Raw genomic sequence first — 19,995 nt, forward strand, 5'->3', positions numbered from 1 at the left:
TAGCACTCCTTGATATCCCTCACCTGAATCAGTTATTACATTAGTATTTACAAAACAGTGATTTTTAAATCTAGCATTCCCTCTACATGTATTAATTAGCATTCTTTATAAAAGAGCTTTTCTCCCCTCATCCCCCTCTTCATTTTTAGTATCCCTGTTGACTAGTAGATCTTTTTTTTTTGACTCAATGTGTTAAAATCCATTACTATTATTATTCTTTTTGATGCTCAAATGGTCTCAAATATGGCTAGCGGGAGCCCCTTCCCGTTGGCTGCTAGGTCCTTTCTGACATGTTCTCATCAGTCTTCCTTGCTTCTGGCACAAGAAAATATTCTAGACTATCTTTGGAATGTCTCTGCCCCAGACCTGGGTCAACCACTTATCTAAGGATTTCTGGTGGTGTTCAGTGGGTTGTGGTATTTTAGCACGAAGATATATATCTTAGGTGTGCTCAATGGGATGTTATGGCTTTGAGGCTCTTTGAGTAGGTAAAGCTGAAGAATATAATTTGTTTTCAATCATGAGCTCATACTGACTCAAATCCAGCACCCGAGGATCCTTCTGTGCTTGCTCTCATTCTGTACATATATCGCCCTTCTCCCACAGTGAGAACCCTGGTTCCCAACATCCGTCCACGTATTTTCTCATTTGCTACGTCCTGCAATGCATAGTTTCGGAATTATAATACCAATTCCCCTAACAAACAAGAAAGCTACCCAGTTAGGTTAAAGGTTTTCTGTGCAGTTTTTCTCTCCTTAGGCAGCCAAAATCCTGGCTTTCAAAGCTTCATTCTTTTCCCCTTATGGTTATATTATCAATTCGATACCCAATTAGGTTCATTTGTTTCCATTTTAAGGTTTGCCTTCCCTCCATCCTTTTTAATTTGATTTCATTGTTTTTAACATCTAAACAGTTTCATGGTTCAACAGTCAAAACTATATAAAAAAGTACACTCAGAGAAGCAGTGCCACCATCTCTGTCTCTTTCTTGCTGTTTCGATCCACACCTGAAAGGTAACCATTTTTATTCATTTTGGATATATCTTTCCTATAGCTCATTTTGCAAAAAAGGAAAAAGTGTTTCTTTCTCTTATTTTTTATACAAATGATAACATAATAGATATACTCTAACATCTTGTGTTTTTGTTCACTTAATATATCCTGGAAATCACCCCATGTTTTGTACAGATTTGTGTCATTCTTTTTTATAGCTGTATGGGACTTCATTATGCGGATATACTGTGGTTTAATCGGGCAGGGTCCTGTGGATACTCAGGTTGTTCCCATCATTTGCTATGACAAATAATACTGTAGCAAATAGCCCTGTGCATAAGTTGTTTGGTATTTGTGGAGATGAATTTTCAGGGTAAATTCCTAACGGAGGGATTTCTGGGGTCAAAGGGTAAGTGCATATGCAGTTTTGTTAGATGTTGACAGACACTCCTCCATAGAAGCTATATCATTTTACAGTTTTTACCAGCAATGTAGAGTCATTTAATCCTAACACCAAATGTGAAAAAGCAAACAGTATTATTTTTATTTCTCTTATTTTATAATAGGGAAATTTAGGCTCCCATAGGATTTATAATAATTAGATAAAATATAATTGACTTTAATTGATAATATAGGATATCATATACTAATATCATTGATATATAATATGATTAATCACACATAATACATATATTATTTCATTTAATATGGTAGATGTACTTTAATTGTAGGGAGGACTGACATACCTGTGGAATGAGTGCCTGTATGTTATATGCATTTCTAACAAGCCTAATCATCTGGTTTTCCAGGTCACAGGAAGCTAGAAGGAGGCTGCACGTTGCTAGGGAGAGGTGCACGTATAGTACCAAGATGCCACACATAAAATCTGGAAAAGAGGAAAGTGAGAGGAAAAGTATAAAAGGCAGTAACAGCAAGGCAATAAGTAACACAGTGCAGAGTCATTTAGTGGAAGGGTGAAAAGCTATGCACACCTTAGTGAGCCCTGAATTCACTTAATTAGAGCTCAGTACATTTTTGATGTTTACAAAGATGACCTTGAGATATTATGAAGGGTAAGGAGAAATGCAATTATGATTTCGGAAGGCCCACTGTGAGCTAGGTGTCGCACTGATAGTCTTCATTCATACGGTTCACCACCAAATACCGTGGTGTAGGTGCTACTGATACAGTTGTGTGGAAGAGAAATCTGAGGCTCAGAGAGTTGAAGGAACCTGTCCAAGGCTACCAGGTAACAAACAGCAGAGCCAATAAATAGATCTCAAAATCTTATCTCTGATTTTTTTCCCCTAACCCCATCGAATATACAATGCTATACCTGGCCAAAATCTCCCTAACACTCTCTCTGCTTTATATTTTTCTATAGCACTTGTCATTATCTGAAATACATAGGCACATATAAATATATATATACGTGTGTGTGTATGTGTGTATATATATATATATATATATATAAACACGCATGCACATACCATGCACACACACACATATATACATATGCTTATTGTCTGCCTGGCACTTGGCAGATGCTTATTAGCTATTTGTTGAATGAGTGAATATCTGACATCAAAGTCCATGTTCCTTTCACGATATCACAGGGCTCTATTCGTGTACCCTGTTTAAGAAAGTGAGGATATGTATAATGTATTTTATCTACATTCAAAACCAACTCATACTGGCTTGCTAGAGCTAATCATTAGCCTCTCTTCCCACCTCTGAGCGCAGTGATATCACATTCATTTCTTGAAATTGCCCATGGTGGGGATATTTACACCATGGAAATCAGTAAACACATTGGTGTTTTGTTTTTCCTGGAAAGCCAGTTGTGAAACATTTACTAACACATCACTATATGGTTCCATTAAAAAGATATTTGATGCCTTAAGACATAAAAATTCATCCAGAAAAAAATTATCTTTCTTCCAACAAGACTGGAAAACACAAGTAGATTGAAATTGTCTAAATCTGTCTTGTCTCCATAAGACTCACAGACTCTAGTGGCCTCTGAACCATTTTCAAATTATTTTGATTTTTAAGTTAGTTTTGAATCTCTTTATGTGAACAACAACCAACTAACCAATAAATACGGCACCTGGAATGAGAGGCAAAAAAAGAAAAAAAAAACGGTAAGCAGGAAGGGAAACTTCAGTTGACTGCCCAAGGCTCTGTGCTTTTATATAAGCTGATTGTTACTCCTCACAACTGCCCTCAGAGTTCACCATCATTAGCCCCACTTTTCAGATATGAAAATGGAGGGGAAGAAAGAAGAAGAGAGGAGAGGAGAGGAGAGGAGAGGAGAGGAGAAAATTTTCCCTTGATTACCTTCTGTCCTGCTTTATGTTGAAATGAAAATTTCCCTTAAATTACCACCTGACTTTTAGGCACAAGAAAACATCTGGTTTAATTACAGTGAATTTCCATGAACCTACTGACAAGAAGCACAGTTAAAATTAGCAATTTTAGTGTGCTTTTTTTTTTTAAGAGAGTGAAATTATGAAGTAATTAACCTTTGTTGTAGAACTCTGTCAAAAGGATGGAACGTTCCGTGCTGTTAGACAGAAGAAGAAATGAAATTGTGGAAAGGGAAAAGGTGGATTCATTAAAGAATTGTAAAGAAAAAATCAAGAGTAAAGTGACACAGAATTAGAAGATAAGACAAGAAAGGAATCTTTCCCCCGGAAGTCTTTTCAGAATGAGAGAGAGAGAAGGGAAAAAAAAAAAAGAAAAGACCCAGTTGAATCAAAAGAAAGTAAATCTGCTTCATTGAAAAGGACTTTTTGACCTGTGAAGTGGTAGTGTGGGGAGGTAAAAAGAACCTTGGCGTGGGGCTGAGACACGCTGGCTCTGCCACTAACAGGTGGTACAACTGCCTTTCAGCCTTTCTGAACCCACATGTCTACTAGGTAATGGAAGAAAGAGGTGATTTAGAAAATACTTTGGAGACAGAAGGATTCGAGCTCCATCCAGGCTCCATTCACTATTTCATTATGTGACCTTGGTTAAATTACTTGCATTCTGTACACTTTAGTGCCCCCATCTGTAGAATGGGGATGATAATCACCCAGCCTCTTTAAGGTAGACTACACGAAAGTCTACTATATGTAAAGCACTTAACACTCTGCCGAGTCCCATACTAAGTGGTGTGTGGCCAATATCAGTCATGGCAGACAGAATTTTAATCAAGGGTGTATAACTAGGAAAAACTGAACCAGGAATCAATGCAAAATTTCTGTTAGTCATGGGCAACAGAATATTTTAAAGTAACTTATAATACCTCTGTAATCTCAATTTCAAACATCTCACTCTGATCATATAACTGAATGACTGCGGCAGTGTTCCAATAAAATTTTATTTACAAAACAGGCAGCTGGTTGGATTTGGCTGAAGCCGTAGTTTGCTAACCCTTGATCCATACTCATTCCTCTAATTATTTCCTCCAATCTCTTGGCTTTACAATCCATCCATATGCTAATAATTTCCCTAATTGATATCTCCAGGCAAAACTCTTCCCAGCCCTCCAGAGTCACTTATCCAACTACCCATTGAAACTCTCCACCCGGATTGCTAATGGCCTCTGGAATTAAACCCATCCAGAGCTGACCTCCTGATCATCCCTCAACCACCACCAAACTCATTCTTCCCACAGTCTCCTCCATCTCAGTTAATGGCAACTCCATTTTATTAATGGCTTGAGTCAAAAACCTTGATTCCTCACTTTTATCACTCCCAAGGCCCTGGACTGCACAACTCCAGGGAACACCCTTCACCCTGTATTCTCTGATTGGCGCCCCCTTGCTTTGTGCGAAGCAGCAGCCCTGCTCATTCCGCACATCCTATCTATTCTCTTGGCTCATCCTTCAATATGTATATGACTGACCAGGGCTGAAGGCAAGGGTGGGCCATGGAGCTGGAGGAGGGGAGTGGGAGAGGGGGAGATCTCAATGTTGTGGGCATCTTTATATGCCAGTCCTCAGAGCAAAGGAGAGGTCTCACTCCAAGCCTGCATATGAATAAATAAGGAAAGGAGAGGGATTAAATGAAAGGCTCTCCTTGGGAAGAGACACTCCAGTTAAAGGGTAGTGCTCCAGATAACTTCAGGCTGCCCCAAAAAAAAGCAAAACAGTCCACTCTCCAAAAAGAAGCTTCCTGCTGCCTGATTATTTCCCTTCTCTAACCTTCCCCTCTACCACTCATCACTCCCCGGCAAGCAGACCCCTTATCTGGCCAAGTAAGGGATGAATATATCTAAATTCTTCTCTTTCCCTCTGGGTTAGAAATATTTGAAACAGGACTCATATAATCACTAGCAGAACACATTTCGACCCACCAGACTAGACCACCCCATACTACCTCTTGTAAGGTTGCATAAAGAAAGGTTATTGGACAGATGAAAACATGCTTTTATTCTTATTAAAGGGGACTAATCTGATAATGCAAAGCCAATGTCCTCTAAGAATTACAGCAAGAAACAAGATTTAAAAACAGAACAAAACACTACTCTATATTCTCAACAGAACAGATAAATAAACGCTGGGTTAGAATGTGTTCATGAAACACCAATGCATAAAGATACATGCACCCTGTGTTCATTGCAGCATTATTCACAATAGCCAAGACTTGGAAGCAACCTAAGTGCCCATCAAGGGATGAATGGATAAAGAAGATGTGGTATATATACACAATAGAATACTACTCAACCATAAGAAACGATGAAATCCAGCCATTTGTGACAACATGGATGGACATTGAGGGTATTATGCAAAGTGAAATAAGTCAGAGGGAGAAGGTCAAATACCGTATGATTTCCTTCATTAAGTAGTAGATAATAACAACAATAAGCAAACACATAGAGACAGAGATTGGATTGGTGGTTACCAGAGGGGAAGTGGGGAGGGAGGAGAGCGAAAGGGATAATTCGGCACATGTGTGGGGTGATGGGTTGTAATTAGTATTTGGGTGGTGAACATGATGTAATCTATGCAGAAATAGAAGTATAATGATGTGCACCTGAAATTTATACAATGCTATAAACCAATGTTACTGCAATAAACAAAACAAAACAAACAAACAAAAAAGAATGTGTTCATGGAGTGGAAATTAATAAAGTAAAAAGGTTAATTCTCCCAGACGGATCTTTGTAAAAGAGTTTAGCACCATTTATTATATTTATTATTTTTATTTAATAACATACCCTGTAGTGCTTAGGGATGTATGTTTAAGGAGTAAATACTAATGAAGAGCAAGGGCATGATTATTATGAAGTTAAGAAAGTGGTTTCCTTTTGAGGGTGTGAAGTTGACTATCAATAAATTAATGAGATGTCTATTTGTTTTATACCGTTGTATGGTGGTTATTTCACAATAGAAATGAAAATATGAGGTTACTAAATATCCTTTTAAACCAATAAATTTGACATTTATTGGGTACAGAAAAATTCCTAGTGAAATATACATTTAAAAACTTGACTGAAGAAAAAAAACATATAATTCTACAGCAAATAGAGAAATAGAATCAGTAATTTAAACTTCTCCAACAAAGAAAACACCAGTCCCAGATGGTCTTACAAATGCAATCAGACAAACACTCAAGGCACTGGTAACCCCAATCTTATATCTGCACTCCAGAGAGCAGAAAAAGAAGGAACACACCTCTCCTCATTTTCTGATACCAGTGTAACCTTGATATCCAAGCCAGACAAGCTTATTATGAGAAAAAGGACAATTAGATGCAAATGCCCCAAACAAAATATTAGCAAACAATCCAGCACTGTATACAGCTAGGAAAAAAAATAGTTTATTTCAGGAAATCAATATTGGCCCAACATTAGTAAATCCATTAATGTAATTCACTATGTTAACAAACTAAGAGAGAGACAAAAACATATCATTACTACAATAGATACAGAAAAATCACCGGTTAAAGCGCAGCATGATTTAAAAAGAAAATATCCTTGTATACTAGGAATAAAAAGGACCTTCTTACCCTGATAAAAAGTAACTATGAGAAACCTACAAGCATCATACTTGAGGATGAAATAATAAAATAATTTTCTCTAACACTGGAAAACACACAGATGCTTATCATTATCTCCACCAAATATTGCACTGGTGACTCTGGTTGAAGACAAGAAAATTAAATAAAGAATTAAAAGATGGGAAAAGAATAAAACTATTGTTCACTACAGATGCTGTGATTATTTACAAAGATAACCCAAAGACATTTGCACACAAATTATTAGAATTAATGAGGAAATATATAGTATGTTTGCCAAAGAAGTCAATTGCATTTCTAGTCACCTAACAAGTATGTGTATTTTTTTTAAATATACTATTTACAATAGCAATAAAAATATATAGTATTTAGGAATAAATGTAACAAAAGATTTCAAAATGTATAGTATATATAAATGTATAAAGCACTGAAAACCATTAAAGATCTAAATAAGAGATAGACCATGTTTATGAATGAGAAAACTCAATATTATAAAGACATAATATATAAAGACATAAATTATCTGCCAATTGATCTATAATTCATGCAGTTTCAATACAAAAATCAGACATTTTTTGAAAATTTACAAGCTAGTCCTAAAATGTATATGCAAGGAGAAAAGGCAAGAATAGCTAAGATAGTGGTGTTGTGGTATTGACACAGGGATAGTCTAATAGAACAGTTGAACAAAATAGAGACAACATAGAAATAGACCCATACATATGTGGAAATGTGGTGGAAGCAAAGGCAGCATCAGAGATTACTTGAGTCAATAAATTTTTTTTTTTCATTAAGTGGTGCCAGGATAGGGAGGAAGAATTGAAATTGGATCCCTACCTCACACTATACTTGAAAACACAATTGCAGATGAGTTAAAGACATTTAATGAAAGGCATAACTTTAAAACTGTTTGAAGAAAATCTAAGAGAATATTCTTATGCCCTCAGGGTAGAGACAGTATTCTTAAAGAAGAATCTTTTATTTGGGTTTATTATTTTTGTTTGAGTTTATGCGACCCTGAGATAAGGATTCAAATGCGAGTCGTTAGGAGATGGTCCAGGACACACTGATAAGGAAGAGAGGAATTGAGTCAGGGAGGGAAAGAAGCCAATACAAGGTGTGTCATCAAGAGAAGTAGCATGTGAATAACTAGAATTTAGAACAGTGCCACTCCAAGTGTGATCCAGGGACCAGCACTGACTCATGAACTCTTTGTGGTCCATGACAAGATAATTAACAGAAATAGAGAGGAAGTATTTAAAAGAGAGGAGCTTGCATTTTCTATGTTTTTAAATTTCACTTTTACTTTTGTGTGTGTGTGTGTGATGAAGATTAGCCCTGAGCTAACATCTGTTGCCAATCCTCCTTTTTTTGCTGATGAAGATTGGCCCTGGGCTAACATCCGTGCCCATCTTCCTCTACTTTATATAGGATGCCACCACAGCATGGCTTGACAAGTGGTGTGTCAGTCTGCACCAGGGGTTCCAAACCTGCGAACCCCAGGCCGCCAAAGCGGAGCATGCAAACTTAACCACTATGCCACTGGGCCGGCCCCTCACTTTTACTTTTTGACTTTACTTTCCCATTAATTTATTTTTTTGTATTTTTTGATAGTATTGGTCCACAGTGGGTTGGAAATAATGATAATAGTAATAAAAACTAGGGTTTCAGGATTTGAGATAGTTTGAGAAGTATTAATAGAACATGTCTCAGAGTTAATTCAGCCAAGTGATGAGGACTAGGATACTCATTCATCAACTTTCTTTTCACTGTCTTTCATTGCTTAAAGCAGTTTTGGGGGCGTTAGCACTGATTGCTTGCCCTGTGTGGAGACCAAGTTTGCTTCCACAGCCTTCAGGTAGAGTTGCAAGTATTTTGCTGAAAGGATTAGTATATGGACAGGGCACCAACAGCATTTGCCACTGAGTCTTTTATTCCCTAGCTTTATTGAGGTATAATTGATAAATAAAATTATATATATTTAAGATGTACAACATGATGATTTGATATACGTATACATTGTGAAATGATTACCACAATCAAGTTACTGTCTGTCTTTCTTTCTCTCATACAAAAAAAATAAAAACTGATAAATTTGACTACATTAAATTTAAGAACTGATCTTTATCCAAAGGTGACATAAAGAGAAAGGGAAGACACAAATCGAGAGATTTTTATAACACATATAACCAATAAAAGGATCAATAACAAAGATAGGCAAAGAACCTCTACAAATCAATGAGAGAAGGACAATAATGCCCACAAACAGTAAAAGATGTCCATGCTCTTTAGTAAACAGATAAAAGCAAATAAAATCTTGATGAAGTATCATTTCACCCTTACCAGATGGTCTAGAATTTAAAAACCTGACAATACCAAAGGTTTGTCAAGATTGGAAAGGATGTAGAGAAGTGGGAACTTTTAGAACATTGCTGGAGGGAGTATAAATTGCTGTCACCACTATGGAAAATACTTTGGCATTGCTCATAGAGCTGAAGACATGTATGCCCTTAGTCCTAGGTATACCTCAATGAAATCTTGTATATGTTCGACTGAATGTACAAAAATATTCATAGGAGCAGTGTCCTAAGATAGCCCCATTGGGAAACAGCCGTAAAGTCCATCTACAGTAGAATGGTGAAGTAAAGAAGACTGTATCCATAAAGTGGAGATGAATGAAATACAACTATGTGCATCAACATGGATGAATCTTAAAACAATGTTGAGTAACAAATGCAAATCGTACAATACAAACACTCAATTCCATGTAAATATAAAGAAAACCAGGAAAAACTCAATGATATTTTGTCTTGGGGTACATGTACACATTTATAACTCCAAATAAATATAAAGAGAACGATTAACGTAAGTTCAGGATAGTACATGATTTTTTCTGATGGGGGAGAGAAGAGTCAACAGTGTGGGCACGTAGGATGCTTCAATGACACAGTGATGTTTTATTCCCTAGAGTGGATAGTGAGTACATGTGTGTTCATTTCATAATTATTCTTTAAACTACACATTTATTACATATACTTTTGTCTTATATGTTTTATAAGAAAAGCTTTTTCATATAACGCAAAAATAATATGAACAAAAGTAATAAAGTTCTAGGAATACACTTTGTAAGAAATTTAAAAAGAATATATTTTTAACTGAGGGACCTAAAAAGAAACATTAATAAATGAAGATTATACAGTATTACTGGTAGGAGGACTTGTTATAAAAAAGTGTCATTTGGTCCCCAAAGAAGTGAAGAATCCAACTGAAATAAAAATTCTGATGGAACATTTTTGAAGTTTTGTAAAATCATTCCAAAGTTCTTCTGGAAGAATAAATGAGTAGTGATAGCCCAGAAAACTTTGCAAATGAAGAATAATGAAAGAAAAGGACTTGTTCAGTTGAATATCAAAGCATGTTATATCAACACAACAGGGAAATACTGTCAGAGTAGAAGTTATGACTCAATGAAATAGAACAGAAAGCCACACAACATATGCGATGATATAAAATAATTTAACACGGTAGTAAAATGGCATTTTAAATCACTGGGAGAAGTTCTGACTGGTTAATTAATTGTCCTAAGAAAACTGTAAAGAACTTTAGTTAGATCTCTACTTTGTACAATACGTAAGATAGATTCCAGATGGATTAAAGTGTTAAGTTTAAAAAGAAAAAGATGAGAGTGAATCATAAAATAAATAGAAGAAAATACAAATGACTATTCACCTGATCTAGGGTGAGGAAGAGAATTTACTTTAAACTGGAATTAAAGGGGGAGACCATGTGGCCTAGTGCTACTAGCTTGATAGTCACGGTCGCAACCCCCATCAGATAGACCCTCCTTAATGGGCAGCATCAGCATCTCTGTATTCAGCTTATGTTCCACTTCTCAATGAATAAAGCTTCTCAGCTCTTCCCAAATTCCTGATGAAACTCCTCCTCCATGACATTTATAGTAGATGGTTTTACCCTCTCTTCTCAATAAAATGGAGCCATTAGGACACCTCAACTCCCCCTGCAGAGCATCTGCATATTTTCTTCCTCTTCTCTTATCTCACAGAGGGAAAGGGGCTTTCTTTCCACCTGCCCCTACTCCTGCCTTTTAAGGACTCTGCCAATGTCAGTTATTTTCTCTCTCTTTCCCCCCTTCCTACCTCTTACTTCAATTTTGGATTTTTCCTGGTTGCCTTTAATCATGCCATAACCTCTCCCGTCTTTGCAGGGGGCGAGCACTACTTAGGCTCCATATCTCATCCCTGCCACTTCTTGCATTCCCCTTTCCTTCTCAGCCAGAATAGTTTACTTGTCTCAGCACAATCCCTCCCCCTCCACTCTCTTCCCCACCCACTGCAGGATGGCTTGTGACACCAATGTTCTCCCTAAATTACTCTTGCTCGGGTCACAAGTAACTTTGAAGACACTAAATTCAATGGGCACATACAAGGTCGTATCTTACTTGACTACTCAGCCACATTTGTCACTGTTAACCAGTCCCTTATTGGTCCTCTCTTGGCTGCTTCGATGACAGCTCACCTTCCTGGTTTTCCCATTGTTTCTCTAACATAGTCTCCCAGTTTCTTCATTTCTTTGTTTTTCTCCTAATTGTTAAGATTGGAATTTCTCTTGCCTTAGTCTTAGAGCTGCTTTTTTTGTTTCTCTTCTATGCTCTTGCTACAAGATCTATTCCCTACCCGTGGTTTCAATTTCTAAACATTGGCTCCAGTCTCATATATCCAACTGCTACTCAACATTGCCACTTGGGTGTTCTACGCACACCTCAAATGAAGTACAACAAAAACTGAGCTCACCAGCTTCCTTTTCAAAACTAGTCCTCCTCTAGGCTCCCTCTCTGTGAACAACTCTCTGGTCCACCCCAGTTGTATAGAACAGAAGAGCTGGGGTCTTCCTTGACACATCTCTTCCCTCCTTCACTCTTATCCATCGTCACCAAATCACGTTAGTTTAGCACCCCCAAATCTCCTACACAGTCTGCTCTCTTCTACACTACCATTGCCCTGGTCCCAGCTACCATATTTTCTCCTCAGGATGGTATTTCTCTCTCCCCTCTTGCCCTCACAAAGCTGCTCACCGCACTCCAACACCCATTCTCCTCCCTTTTGCCCTAGGAACTTCTACTTATCCATCAACTCTAACTTACTTTCCACTTATTACCCTGACTTGCTAGACTAGATTTCCTTTACTTGTTGTAATTCTCCCGACACCTTGTGCCTTTACCTCAAAGTCCTGATAACAACTTTAAAAATTAATTAGGAGTGTAATTATTCATTTAATGTCTGTCTCCCTTTTCAGAATACAAGCTTTATCAAGGATTTGACTATATCTTTCTTTGTCACTGGTGCATCCCTAGTGTCCATCACAATCCCTTGATCATATTAAATTTTCAACAAATATTTGTGGCAAGGATGAATGGATTAGGAAAAGCAATAAGAGATCTGACTACATAAAAGCTTCTACATACCTAAAAGATTTAAAAAGCAAATGAAAAACTGGCAAAAATATTTGTAACCTATGCAAAAAAGTTATGTTCTTTTAAAAAAACAGATTATGATTACAAGCCCATAAGACAACGATGAACAAAAATGAAGAGCCATCCAGGAAAATGAGCACAGGGTATAGAAAGCATGTTCATAAAAGAATCGATGAAAATGGCCAATTAAACTGAGAAAGAAATCTGCACTCTCAAGCATTTTAAAAAATATACATACACATACACTTAATTTTTTAAATAGTCAGTGTTGGCAAGGATTGGAAATAGGCATATTCTTCTGTTGGGGAGCCCAGAATGATACAAACTTTCTGGAAGCCAATCTGGTAATATGTGTCAAAAGCTTTAAAAGTAAAATAGTTCATCTACTTTGACCTAATAAATTAATTTCCAAGAATTTATCTTAGGGACATCAGCCGAGTTGCATGCAAATACTTATTTATAAGAATGCTCATTGCAGTGTTACTTATAATCATAAAGAATTCAAGCCAACTTTAATGCCCAATAATAAAGGATTGGTGACTGTAATGGGTCATATCCTGCTCTGAGCAGCCATTAAAATGCATAGCCCCCAAGAACACGTAAGGATTTGTTTTAATCTGTGATTTGTTTAGCCGTAAAAGAAAGTCACAACACAATATGCACAATAGGAGTTTAATTTTTAAAAATAAAATATGTCTATGCATAGGAAAAATATCTGCAGTTATGGGCATTTTGAGTGATTTTGTTCTTTTCTTTTTTTAGCCATTTTGTATATTCTTAATATTCAACAAATTCTATGTATTGTGTCCATAATGAGAAAAACTAAATATGTTTTAATTTAACAATAGGGAACTGATTGCAACATATGGCTAAGGCTATATCTAGAGAGGCATAGCGTGATGATTAAGAGTATATGCTTTGAAGCTCACAGACAGGTGTTCAGTTCGCTTTTTACAATTTAAGAGCCGTATTACCTTGAGAAAGTCATTTAATTCTCTTACCTCAGTTCCCTATCAACTCAAAGGAGATAATACAGACTACACAGAGCTGTTTTGTAGCTTAAATGAAATAATGTGTGTAAAATTCTGATCAAAGAGTAAGTACTTAGTAAAAGTAACTGCTTTTATAATGCCAAAATATAAACAAATCCAGTAATGATTTACATGAATGCATGATTCTCTAGGTTATAACTGGAAGTTTGGGGAATCATTTATTGTATGGTTCAGCATCCTCCTGTCATAATGATGTTGGTTTCCAGCAGGAAGATGCTGGCAGGAAGATTGACCTGGGTACAGAAGCAGACCAGGAAGGGTTTTGCTCATTATGGCAAAATGCTAGCATAGGTCATTTATTCACCTATTTGCCCAACCAGCAAATGGTTATCAATGGTCTACCATTGCCAGGCATTGGCGATTCAGCAGCGAGACAAACTAGCTGCCTTCTTAGAGCTAGGAGGCAAACTTTTCTAATTGGATTGAAGTTTCAAGGCACATAGTTCCTGTTGGATTCAGGTATTAGGAAACTGAGGAAGCACTTCCTATAGTTGGAGAAAACTAGACAGAGTTAGGGAAATGATAGTGAAGCTCACTTTGCATTCCTCAAATACCAATCCTAAGGTGAGAGTCTAATTCCAGAATCCCACCTGCTGGCAGATCTGGAGTCTACTGATGTCCTCCCTACCCTGGTCAGGTTTAGTTCAAGAAAAAACTTGCTCAGCCTGCAAATGAAAAGCCATCAGCCTTCCAGGAGAGAGGTTAGCAAACTATGGCCCGTGAGTCAACTTCAGCCCATTGCCTGTTTTCAGAAATAAAGTTTTATTGGAACGCAGCCATGCCCATTCGTTTATGATTGACTATGGCTGTTTTTGTGCTACAAGCACAAAGTTGAGTAGTTGTAACAAGGACCATATGGCCCACAAAGCCTCAAATATTTATTATTTGACCCTTCACAGGAAAACTTCTCTGACTCCTGTTCTAGGTCAATGGGGCTGGGGAAATGAGATGGAAGGTGACATCAAGTTCCTAACTTTTCCCTTCTGTAGTTCCAGGAGCTGTTCCTCTAGAATCCATCCAAGGGGGGCCCTTTGAGGAGAAGATCTACATCCAGTGGAAACCTCCCAATGAGACCAATGGGGTCATCACACTCTATGAGGTAAGGAGGTCCATTTTGCTGCATCAATTGGCTTGACATTATTCAATGTATTTCAGCCTGAAGTGGGCGAATACCTACTGTGTGCAGAGCTCCATTGAGGGCATGAAGGTGAGTGAGACACAACTTACCAAAAGGTTTCTGACAATACAGTGAGAAGAAAACACAAGGGTGTACAGCTGAGGTGTCTTGATAGCCCCAGTGACAAAGAATATTGGGCATACCATGCATTAAAGTCATCACTGATCTCTTCAGCAAAGGAGTCAGGACTCAGGGAGTCAGATTGTCCTGGCTTAGCTGACAAGACCCAGGCCTGGCAAACAGTAGTTACAGTTCATCTGGAAAACCACAATACTCACATGATGCTCATCCTACCCACATCAGTCCCTGGGCTTCCAAAAGAATCCCAATGTCGTTCTCTACCCTGGGGGTGCATGATCCCTGAGCTCTCACATTGTTCTGTGGCCAAGGCCTATTTTATTGTCACCCAGGTGATGGTGTCAAAAGTCCCCTCCCAGGATTAGTAGGGCCTTATACCCTCAGTTGGGAACGCACCCATCAAGCCAACACAATGTGGCTTCCTGAAAACTTTCACAATTAGAACAAATTATATAGAAATTCATTGCAAAACAAACAAAAAAACTTCAATGAGGCTGATATAGCTAAATTGTAGCACTGGAATGTGGACAAGATTTGCTCTCCTCTCATACCTTATAGTCTGAGACAGTGGGAGATTGGGATGGGGGTGCGATAGGAAAATGCAGGGACAGGGCACGGAAGCTGAAGATGGAAAGATGGAGTCTAGTATCATAGTGGCTCCACCACAGTCTTAAGTGACTTTTGGCAAGCCCTTCCTCTCTCCAAGCTTCACCTTCCTCATCTGTAAAGTGGGAGTGGGAATCGTTGCTTCAGTGTTCCTCTAGGGAGTCTGAGGGGGAAAGCTCACAAGATTTCTGGGCTGAAATGCACTGCAGGCCCATGGAGGGACTTAAGACACTGAGTGCTCGCGCAGAAACGTACACCTATTAAGAGTGGGCTTGGGGAAGAACATCCCTGCCGTAAGAGAGGAAGAGCTGTGGGAGGAAAATCAAGGAGTACCTGATGAGAGAAAAATATTTGTGATTAATCTGATGGACACGGAAGCTCTCTAGAGAGACTTGGATGGACCTCAGAGCTCTCTGAGGGAGAAGAAAACTATCCATCATGTACAAAGTCCTTGAGGAAACACCTTCAGAAAACGCCTAGTCACTAATCCAGCCTTCCTCAGAAGAGCTAACATCTCCATTTTAGAAGTTGCAGGGAGCTTGGTGCAGCTCTCAAGATCAGCGCACGGAAAAAGGGAGCAAACATCCAACCCCACCATTTCTGAGCCATCAGGGGCCACAGGGTTGGGAGAAGCTTCCTTCCCAGCGACACTGCTAGAGGAGGGGAGGTACTCATATTGATAGGCCTTGCCGAGGATGTGTTTAAAACCTTGTCTGGGAAGCGAGGGTCTGGAAACTCAACTGAAGCAAAACCCAATCATTTCAAAGCTACATGCTTTTCTTTGGAAAGCAGAGGCCACAATTACACACACACACACACACACACACACACACACTAATGAAATCGAGATCTATTGTGTGTGGCAAACTGTTCTTTGGAAAGCAGAGGGAAAGGATCCATGATTTAGAGTTCAGTCGTTTGGTACTGTTATATAAATGGTTCTCTATGCCAACTGTTCAAGACTTTTGGAATTTACAGGGCAGTAACATTTCAAAGGTTTGGGGGAACCAACGTAGAGTACTTTACTGTCTTTTATTAACATGTTTTCGTAAAAGACATAATTTCAAACATATAGAAAGGACACAATTTCAGAATAAAAGGCAGTCTTTCAAATTGAATAAATGTAGGTTTATGAATAACTTATGACCATCTCCTTATGGTTTTTCACCTTGGGTTAAGGACAACTTGTCTGAAAAGGTCCTCAGACCTACCTGCACTTGGAAACCACTAGTCTAAGCCATGTTGCAGGTACAGTCATATGTCTGCACAGGCTTCTTGTTTGGGAGAAATATACTTCTTCCTGTAATAGGGTTATGCGCTGGGCTGGGCTAGGAAACCCTTGATTGCTATTCCAGGATAAGAAAAAAGAAATAGAGAGAGAACAAGGCTGCAAACACAACTGTGAGTTAGACGCCCTGTTTGAGCAATAGCTTCCTGAAGTTGAGGCACCATTATGTGGTGCACACTCTGGAGCTCTGGGTGCAAGGGTGGGCACAGACTGGGGCAATGCTCCTTGCTTCTCACTTCTAAGTGAACCCAGTGCATTGTGGATTGTTGAAGCCCCGATGCCAGGGATGTTAGCGTTCCCAGGATGGATTCTACTGGAAACAGCTCTGGTGAGACACCTTCAAGTAGCTTCTTGGCTGCTACTTGGGCTGTGATTACAGAGAACCAGAGCTAGAAAGCTGAAATTGACTGACTCGTTTGTGAGCATTTGAGGCTACCTTTTGGGAACACGCCAAAATTCTTGGCTAGTGCTGTGAAAGGGAGCTAAGGTTGGGGGCTTAGGCCATTGTATTTTGAGCATAAACATGGCTGTGACCATGTGTATCACAAGCTAGCGAGGCCTCAGAAGGTAAGAACATTGACTTTTGAGGTCAGACAGCTTAGTTCTGAATCGCAGCTCTGCCACTTACTTGCTGTGTAACCTTGGGTGCATCAAGTAGCCACTCATTTGTAAATTTATTTATAAACGTGAATATATGTTTAGTACTGTGTTTGGCATTTAGAAATAGCGTTAATAAATATTGGCTCTTGTCATTACATACAAATGAGGCATTTGAGACTCAGAGAGATGAAGTGAAAAGACCAAGATCATCTGGCCAATATGGCCAATTCATGAGTCCTGAATTGAAGTGTGGATGTCTTGCCTCTTACTCAGTTTGGTCCATGGACCAGCAGCATCGACATTGCCTGGCAGCTGGTTAGAAATACAGCATCTCAGGCCCCACCAGGCCTCCTGAATCAGAGTCTCGATTTTGACAAGATCCCTGGGTGATTCATGTGGGTGTTAATGTCTGAGGAGCACTGCTCTAGACCATACTACTGTTTAGAAAATTTCAGCACTTGATAAGAGAGCATGTCCTCCTGAGCAGAGACGGGGAGTCCCCTCCTCGCTGATCTCAACCCAGTGCTGCCACATACAGTAAGCAGGAGACTTTGCTTTTAAACTCGTTTATAACAGAGTATGTGTTTATGAGGCAATTTCCAAATTTAATTAGATGAAACCAATTGGATTTTTAAAATTAGGTTCTGGTTGTAATTTCTAGAGAGAAATCCATAAATTACAAATCACTCTCTTCTGGTTTCAAAAAGTATATTCTGTGACAAAGAAAAATTGGATAACACAAATGGAAGAAAGATCCAGGATTGTCTGTACCTTCCTACATGCAACCTTGGACTCACCAAAGACAAAATCCAAAAAAAAGAGGGGGAGCATTTTGGCTGTGTAAATATTGCTAAACACAGCAGGTCCAAGTAGTATGTAGTATGTTAAGATTAAATTTCCTTCGCCATGAGTCCATGTGACAACCTCTGGCTCTGTCCTTCACAATTCTGCACCCCCAAATCTGAGTGGCTTTAAGTCTGATTCTGTCTCTGGCTTCAGTCCCCTCTTTGTAACAAGAAGGTGTCAAACTGTCTCAGGCTTCAACTGAGTAAGAATCAAGTTAAAAACAAATCCATGTCAAAACCACAAAAGCAAAGGTTATACCTCATTTTGGAGTTACTTTGCTATGAAAACCTTGCCTGTGACCAGAGGCTATGAAGGTAAAGCAGTGATGACACTTGAAGAAAAACAGCTAGTGCAAAGGCCCTGGGGTGGGAATGATTTTGGTGTGTTTGACAAATAGAAAGGGGGTGAAGTGACTGAAGATTTGTGAGCCTGGAGGACAGTGAGGAGACCATGTGGGAAGTGGGTGGGTGGGTCAGGTTAGGCAAGGCTCCTACAGTTTGCATTTTATCCTAACACGAATGGAAAGCCCTAGGAGGACTTTTTTGTGTGTGTGTGTGAGGAAGATCAGCCCTCAGCTAACATCCATGCCAATCCTCCTCTTTTTGCTGAGGAAGACTGGCCCTGAGCTAACATCCATGCCCATCTTCCTCCACTTTATATGAGATGCTGCCACAACATGGCTTGACAAGCGGTGCCTCAGTGCGTGCCCGGGATCCAATCCCCGGGCCACTGCAGAGGAGCACGCACACTTAACTGCCACGCCACAGGGCCGGCCTCCCTAGGAGGATTTTAAGCAGAGGAATGAAGGAATCAGATTTGCATTCTTAAACGATCACCTGGCTGTTGTGTGGCTACTGGACTGTGGGTATACAAGCATCTTGGGGACATCTGGGAAATGTGACAGGAGATAAGGACATTTCTGTCATCTATGATATTGCAATGAGTGCTCAGCTGTTTATTGGAAAACCTTGTACCCAGGTGGAAGATATGAAAACTTTGTCACATCTGCCTCTTTCCTGCTGCTAACCCCGATTTTGACACCTTCCTTTCAGTCTGGAGGTCTTATCTTGATCAGCTCCCTGGAGCCATGAACTGTTAGACCCTGGGCCTCCCTTCCCTAAGGGAAGAGAGTCTAGCCTTGACCATGATGCCACCCCAGGGCTGTGAAATGGCCTAATTATCCAGCAGCCATGACCTCTCTCCCTGCCCACTGAAGTGGGAGCTCAGAATGCTCATCAGAGCCCACTGAGGCCAGCCTCACGTCCACTGCGACAGGAAGTATTAGGATGAATTAGACCATGGCCTCAGATCTTTGGGGATTTGGACTTTAGTGGGAGATGCAGAATGCACTTCTGTGACACTTCCCTGACAGAATGATGGATAGTACATAGAGAGAGGTAACGTCGGATGCTTCGGATCCACAAACCAGCAGATCAACATCACCTGGGAGCATATTAGACATGCAGAATCTCGGGCCCCAGACCAGACCCACTGCATCAGAGTCTGTGTTTTAACAAGATCTCTAGATGATTCATGGGCCCATTAAAATATGAGAAGCACTGGTCTGAGAGATATCCTAAAATTTCCTAATATGGATCTGGAAGGCTCTGCTTGGTGCAAACACTGTAGTCCTTGGACGAATACTGTGTCCATTGGATGAGACAAGGAATGTCCCTGCTTACATGGGGTCCAACCAGATGAGTCTTTTCACCAGAGATGTGGAAATCATGCCATTCCTGTAGACTTAGAGATATCAGGTCTCCCCATTCAGGGCCTGTATATGAAAAAGGTTGATGTGGCATCTCCCATTCTGATGGGATCCCATTCTCGGATCTTGAACTCACCAAAAAACAGAC

General features: G+C 39.4%; 1 protein-coding gene across 2 annotated transcripts in view; it reads left to right on the top strand.

The window, feature by feature from the left end:
- Positions 1–19,995, top strand: part of PTPRT (protein tyrosine phosphatase receptor type T) — a 1,006,475-nt gene that overhangs the window by 640,625 nt on the left and 345,855 nt on the right. For both annotated transcript variants that reach the window (XM_058562674.1, XM_058562675.1), the window contains exon 9: positions 14,534–14,643. In XM_058562674.1, coding sequence (XP_058418657.1) covers positions 14,534–14,643 — 110 coding nt within the window. The remainder of the gene's footprint in view (positions 1–14,533; positions 14,644–19,995) is intronic.

The sequence above is a fragment of the Diceros bicornis genome, chromosome 19, assembly GCF_020826845.1.
Source record: "Diceros bicornis minor isolate mBicDic1 chromosome 19, mDicBic1.mat.cur, whole genome shotgun sequence".
In the NCBI taxonomy this organism is placed as follows: Eukaryota; Metazoa; Chordata; class Mammalia; order Perissodactyla; family Rhinocerotidae; genus Diceros; species Diceros bicornis.